Source organism: Lepidochelys olivacea (assembly GCF_965140295.1).
Source record: "Lepidochelys olivacea isolate rLepOli2 genome assembly, chromosome: 8".
Classification (NCBI taxonomy): domain Eukaryota; kingdom Metazoa; phylum Chordata; order Testudines; family Cheloniidae; genus Lepidochelys; species Lepidochelys olivacea.
Genome location: NC_140418.1, coordinates 29,611,552 through 29,618,916, shown reverse-complemented (window position 1 = coordinate 29,618,916; position 7,365 = coordinate 29,611,552). Strand labels below are relative to the sequence as shown.

Below are 7,365 nucleotides of genomic sequence, written 5' to 3'. Positions count from 1 at the left end.
TGGACACCTGCTACCACTCATCAGAGGAGCAATAAGTATCTTAGATACTAGATAATGGAGGCCATTAAGTACCTTTAGATAGTAGTTGTGTGAGAAGCAGTATTGCTCTAGGTAGGTAAGTAGGGTAATTAATTAATCAGAACTTTAGGGCCTGATCCAAAGTCCTTTGAAGTCAATGAGAATCTTTTAATCAGGCCCTCAGTGAGGTTGAGCTGATACTAGAGGAGAAACTTCCCATTATGAAATTGGGGAGACTGGACTCTTTGTTTCAAATAGTTAAAAAAAAATGCAGCCCAAATAAACAATTGCAACATAGTGAAGAAAACTGCAGGCACGAGCGCTACCATGCACATATAACATAAAAAGCAACTACAAGAAGGAACCTGGAAATGATGAGGCATTCCCCATACAGTTAATGCAAAGAAGCTGGAAACTCAAGGTACATTGCATTGTCTAACATTTCATTCCTGTTCCAAGTGACGCCTTGTTGCCTAACTTGTTATTTATTGCTTTGCATGGCAGACCATCAAGTCTGTTTATAAAATGTGGCTGCTGAGATGCAGAACTGCATTTTGCTCTGAGGCACAGAGGACCCAAGTGGGCTGCTGTTTCCTTTACAGCACTGCCTGACCCCAGATTGTTTGGAAGGAGGGCTCTCTCTCTCTCTTTCTCATTCCAAGAGGGGTGTTAACAAATTACATGCAGACTTTTCCTAGAGAGTAACTTTTCCTGTCCAGTCTAAGAAGAGAAAGCTGGGAGAACTGAGTTCTCAGTCTGCTGGGTTTTTTTTTTCAGGCTGTTGGATCTTAATGGGCTAATATTGCCTCTGTGGATTTGTTAGCCGGGATGGCATACCCAGGGAAATCTCATTTGAGGAGATCCTTCAGTGAGCATATCAAGGACTCAACCAACAAAGCATGGGATGTGTTCTGGAAGAGCGTGAGAGAAAAACGCTTATCAGGTCAGTCACAGGGGATACTTATTCTTATTCAAGCGGTGGAAGTGGCAGAAAATGAAAATGTATGTGCCCCTATTCCAGTGGAAGAGGCGCCTTAAAATTATGTGTTGCACTGGTATGTCATTGCAGAAGGTTAGGTGGTAATGGCCCTATAGCCCTGGCTGTTGCTTTTTCACCTATGTGACCGAGTAGATGTTTAGATTGATATTCAGCATGGGCATCAATTTGCAGAATCTCAAGTACTCTGCCTGAGTTTCTACCTCTAAATATTTAAACTGCTTGTCCTTTTGCTGAAGTTTTGAAGACACTTTACTGATTTGGAGTCATTGGCATATCAGACTCTTACAGTCATAATTGTCAGGAAATGTGAATGTTAATTCACAATGAGGAGTTTCCCAAGCACCAAGAAACTGCTTGGAATCAACTGTGCTGTGGTTTTATAATCTCTGATGAACTGATCTCTACACATGACATGGGCATTCAGCACTTATTCGTGTCAGACAAGTATGTAATAAGAGTAGTTGCATAATCTGGAATTCTGTCAGATGTTATATTGCAAAATCTCTTACATCCTATTTTCTGTGCACAGCCTCTAAATGATTACTTGATAATGCAGAGACATGTTGAATTCTGACACTCTAAACAGGGAGTGGGAGTCACACAGTAAAATAAAATCAATGCTTGTAAAGTGTACTCTATATAACGCCTCTTCAAAGAACACTGCTGTTATTAGAAAGCATTATTTTTAAGAAAGGGAGCCTGACTTTTGGGTTACCAACCTGACAGTCTATAGCAATAAAACATGCATGATTGTTTAGAGGACGTAAATTATATTAGGTAGACAAATAGGGCAAGTTTCTCCCAGAACTTTGACTTCGAAGTTGTCAGGTTTGAAGTAAAAGTTCTATGTAAACACAGATGATATGAAGCTAATCCTCTCCAGAGCTCTCTTCTTGGACTGTAAAATCGAGGAATGGGACATGGTGATATTTTTCACAATCAATCCAGCATTATAAGGCAATGTTAAGGTTGTTTTTATGGCAATTGGCCCAATTTCTAATTGCATGGTGCAAAAAATCCCCCTTACTCAGCTTTGACTCTCCCCTGACTGCCCTGGATGTTAATTTGTGTATGGACTGATTAAGAGCTTCCAGATTTAGTCCCTTGTTAGGGTTCTGAGTCACAAATTTAATCTCTTCTAGTCAGTTTCAGTGGACCTGCACTAACTCTCTCAAGAGCAGTCCAGACAGAACAAGTGTGAAGGCAGCCAGAGTAAATGACAAAGGGAAGCTTGACTAAAATTAGTAATAAGGCAAACATGGCTACTTTTAATTCCTTAAATCTGGGAATTGCAACAGTAAGAGTAGCATTTAGGTAAATGAACAAAACATGCAATAAAGGATCAGAAGATTAGTAAGACAAACTGGAACTCTCATTGGGCTTATTTCTCACAACATCACAAACCCAGTATTAGGAGAGCTATTATAACCTTCAGTCGTTAGGGAGGGAGCTGAATTAAAAGCCTGGATCAAAAGCTGTGGGAAAGATCAGAAATGACAAATCTGAGCTTTGCAGCCAGCCCTTATCCTTACACATAGTTGGAGGTTGTTTGGATCTGGCCATTAAAAGTTCATATCTGGGGCTGAATTTAGGAGCTCTGAAGCCAATGGCATTACATCAGTTCACATCAGCAGAGGATTTGATCCATTATCCTTTGGTTGCACATCCTGCAAATGCTGACATAAATATCTGCTCATTCTACATACAGTGGAAGCACCACTGTGCTACACAACTATATCTTCACAATATAACACTGTGTTGCTCTGTTAGAGTTAGATGGCTGTCTTGAAGGATATAAGTAATGGTACAAGGAGGTGTGATTCTAGTGCAGGTAGGCATACCTGCTCTAGGTTTAATCTCGCTGGCGTGGATAAAAGCAGTAGTGAGAATGTGGCGATGTGGGCTAACCACCCCAGTACAACCCCACTAGAGACTCTGGGTATGTACTTGGGTTGCTTGTCCGTGCCACCACATCTTCGCTGCTATTGTTACCTGTGCTAGCTAGATCAAAATTAGTCTGGGTATGTCTGCCAGCACTGCAATCACACTTTCATTTATGGTGTAGATGTACGCTTAGAAAATAATCAGAGGGAGTGTTTAAGTGCCAAGCACCTCTCAGGAACAGGCTCATGGTCAAACTCCCATTGAAAGCCTGTCTGATCCTACACCTTGCAGGAGTCCTACTTTACTGCCTGACGTCTACATTCGGTTCTCTTCTGGAATCATGTGAAAAATCCTCTTACATTTCTCAGGTGAAAAAATATTCCTATGGATTTTTTTGGCCAAAAATGGGAAATTCTCAACTCTCTCACACACAAACCCATTGCACTGCTCAGAGAAAGGTTGCTTTCCTGTCTGGACAGGACCAAAATCCTGACATTTACATCTACTCATAAGGAAAAAAAGCCAGATTTTACTTTCTGAGAGCAGAACTCTTCTTAAAAGAATTATAAGCAAGAAACATGTAATGGATTGAGCAGCTGTACAGAATGCTTATACTGCACTGTAAACACTTAATTCTAGAGGCAGAGCTTCCTGTTGCAAAGTTTCCCACTGTCAAGGTCTGTTCAGATCAAGGATTCTAGTCCCATCTGCATGGTGGTTGCCTTAAGTTTTCCAGTTTTGCTGCAGATAATTAACCATACCTCAGCATTTGTAGTATCTCCTAAGTATTCCTTGTAATAAGCTTAATTGGTATCTATCAAGCCAAGGCAAAACTGAGATGCTTTTAAGAATGACCACCATACTACAGCTAAATCAGCTTCCAAAATGTATTTACTATAATCCAAGATAAGTCCCTGAAATTCTATCCCTGAGCTTTTCCGCCTTCATGTTTTGTTTCAAAGTATACACAAATGTTTTGAAATAGAGCTGGCTGAGTCCTGTAAAAACAGTGCTTGCAAACACTCTATCAAATGCCAAACAGCTGACAGCTGTATGTTCATGTCCTCTTAAATGTTGCTCATATGACAAGGTGGTTGGTTGTATGGCAAATAGCCATTCCTACTCATTAGTGCACATGTATTTCTACGCAAGCAAAGGTATTCCTGAATGTACACTAGGGACTGTGCTCATGACCAAGAGCAAATAACATGGCACGTTTTCATTTTTATATTTACAAATTTTAAATTCTCCAGCTGGTTGGTTGAAATAGCATGTGACTTAGGTGACCAATCACATAGTGCAAATAGTCAAACTGAATAGCTGGCAAACAGCTCATAGACAGACATTGTGTGTCTAACCTACTGTGCAAATTAGTTTTAGTGTAGCTGATTTCGGAAAAGGCCTGGAGATCACCAGTACGTAATCTAAGGCTAGGGTGGCCAGGGTACTATAACATTTTTGGATGGTTAGCACTGAAGCTTCAGCATATGCAACCCATGCTAAGACTTGGGGTCCATTCTCCTCCGTTGTGTTAGTTATGTGAGGAGCATGGAAGATAGAGGCATTTTCTAAATGGGCAGCTACTCAAGACAGGCAATTTCCCAAAGATATATATTTAGAAAGGTAAAATGTAAGGAGGGTTTTTGTTGTTCCTACTACTGAGCTATCAGAATTCTTCCCCTGCATATCTGGATGCAGAGGCTCTGGATTCAGATTGCATTGTGATGTTCACAGCCCCCCATCATGCTGTTACAGTACAAGAAAGCCATCGGTACAGTTTGCAGAGACACCAGAATTCCTCTCATATATTTATTAGACCACATGCCGATTGCAAATTACCATACTGGCAACCATTCAAATATGTACCTGATAGCGAAAGCATCTCCATATAGAGGGAAAGAACCTCTCCCAGATGTTAAGCTCGTGCGCCATGGAAGATAAAGAATAGCAATAAGTGATGCAGTTGAGATTAATTTAAGGAGTAACTGGAGTACATCAGACCTTCACTTTCTTCACAAGAAGTCTTTATTGGATATTAAAAGTAACAGATACAGTGTAAAAATCATTTACAATCCAAGTTCTTACACTGTATATTAACAGGTCCAAATGAGCATTGTTATCTCTGTATCCATATTGCTAGAATCGTGTGGTTAAGGTCTGAGAAGTGACTGCAAAACTGGCATCTTCTTACTCCCTTTCTTCCAGTGTATATTCTGGCACTTCTGACTGTTTTACTTATGAAAGCACATTATTCCTGTCAGCATGCAGAGAGGGAGCTGGACTTATGATTTCCCCGTCCTTGCACTGAACTTTGTCCTCTTTGAACCTGAGGTCAGATTTCATTATCATAACACTACCTTCTTCTGATTTAACAGTTTTGTGGATGATCCTGAATTTTAAACTCAGGGCCATGTTGACCTTTCAGCTTGGCGATTCCTGCTAGGGGGAGATGTGGGAGCGGGCACTCTCACTTCCTTTCCCTTGACTGAGGCTGGGCCTACACTACAGAGAAAGGGGTGTGATTCAGGTACACATACACGCACTAGCTCTCATTGAGTTAGCACGAGTATAAGTAGCAGTGTAGCTGAGATGCTAAAGGTAGTGGCAGCGGAGGCATAGCTGAGCTATGTCAAGTACATACCCGTTGGTTTTCAGGTGGATTTGTGCTCATCCATGCCTCCACTGCCACTAGTTTGGAATTGCTAGGGACTTTCCTGCTTTTTCTGTCTGATGTGAAATTTCACCCCTCACTGCCCCAGGCAGAGAGAGGGATGTGGGAGGGGTGGCAAACCATGCGTTCCCTCCTCCTGCCTGAGGGATAGCCATTCTTGGATTGCTTGGTGCTGAGAGGGCGACAGAGCAGATCAGGGTGGCTAACCCAGAAGGCATGTTTGGGTTAGACCACAGCCCTTCTTCATCAGAAGAACTGAATAGAGTGTAGCAAGAGCCACTTCCCAGCATGCTTCTCATCAGTGCCAATGGATGCTGTATACCTGCAGGTCCCTCAGGCAATGCACCTCTTCCTCTTCCCAGTGTCCCACAGCCTCCTGGGAGTGAGAAATTTGCCCAGAACATGTAAGATGTCAGTGGAAGACTTTTTTTATTCAAATGAAAAGGCCCACTGAATGGGAACCTACTACCTCCTGATGGGCTTTCTATCACCCAGGGTCCTGTCCTGGCAGACCACCCCACAGGGTCTCCAGCAGTTGAAAAAACAATTGGATGGCTGTGTCACAGTGGGCACACAGCACCTGTGAACCTCACTGTACAAAATGGCCAGGGCAGCCAACTGAGTTCAGTAGATTTCTCACCAAAGGGGCTCCTATGGAGACTTGATTGTAATTTAAAGGTGTCCACCTCCAGTAGGCCCCCAGGTGAGAACTGTGGTACAAACCACTAGCTTTCCCCCCTGGGTGAAACCCTTCTTGGATAGAGCAGACTCTGTTGGGACAGAAGATGTAGCAGCATAAATGTTGCACAATGTAGCTTTCCCCACTGAACATTGATGAAACAAGAACTCATCTTGCTGAGACTTTCAAATCGTTGTTTCTGCTTAGACACCATCCAGGAAAAGCCAACAGGTCCCGGAACAAAGTCACATGCAGACAATGGGCTGTGAACTTACATCGGGGTGATATTTCACTTATTGAGCCTCAAAATTACTTAGCCAGAATTAAAATAGATGGTTCTGCACTCTAGAAAGAGCTGATTATCTCTACTTCTGATTAAAAGTACTTCTATCCCTCTCTTCAGGACATAGGTAGCCTGTTGCTCAACAGCTGCAATTACTCTCATATGAAATAATCTTTATTATTTCCACTGGTGGGAGATGCTAGACGAGTTCTGCAGTTAAATAAAACATTCTGTTCATAAAATAAATACAAGCTCTATTGGCCATGACAGTAATAAATGTCCTAGTTACTTAAATTGGCTTTATAAATATTTTTCTTTAGGAAGCTTTGTGGGTTGATGGTAGAACTGTCCACTGCTGACATAAATGGCTTGTCTTAACCTCTGCAGAGAAAGAGAAGAGATTTACACAGTATTTATCCCACTTACCACTTGTAAGATTTCTTATAAGTACCATTCTCCTTCCTCGGATGTCAATGGAAGGATTTAGAAGGGTCATTCCAGAGGAGAAAGTGTAGTTGTTCCCAGAGGTTACACAAAACTCTGTTAAGTGAGAACATTCAAATAGTTTTTGTCATGGCCCTGATTTAGCTCCTCCTGCCGGACGCTCACCAGGCTGATGTGATTGGATCCCAGCACTTTTAGCTCCCTTTTGGTCCGTGTAGGCTCTAGGCATTTTCTATATATGGCCCCTAGGCTCACTCCCTGGTTACAGATTCTTTGACTGGTGTCCCTTTTTGGAAGCTGGACCATGGTGCAGCTGCTCAAGCCCCAAGACTCCCTAGTAACTTAAGCACAGCTTTCCAAGGGCTCCATCCTTTTAGGTACTCCAG

At 42.1% G+C, this 7,365-nt stretch overlaps 1 protein-coding gene across 1 annotated transcript in view; it reads left to right on the top strand.

Moving 5' to 3' along the window:
- Positions 1-627: 627 nt before the first annotated feature.
- The window catches only part of LOC311525128 (rho GTPase-activating protein 7-like), a 148,827-nt gene continuing 142,089 nt past the window's right edge, over positions 628-7,365 (top strand). Inside the window, exon 1 of the mRNA XM_084636937.1 lies at positions 628-961. Within this exon, the coding sequence (XP_084493063.1) occupies positions 847-961 (115 nt within the window). The 5' untranslated portion in view covers positions 628-846. The remainder of the gene's footprint in view (positions 962-7,365) is intronic.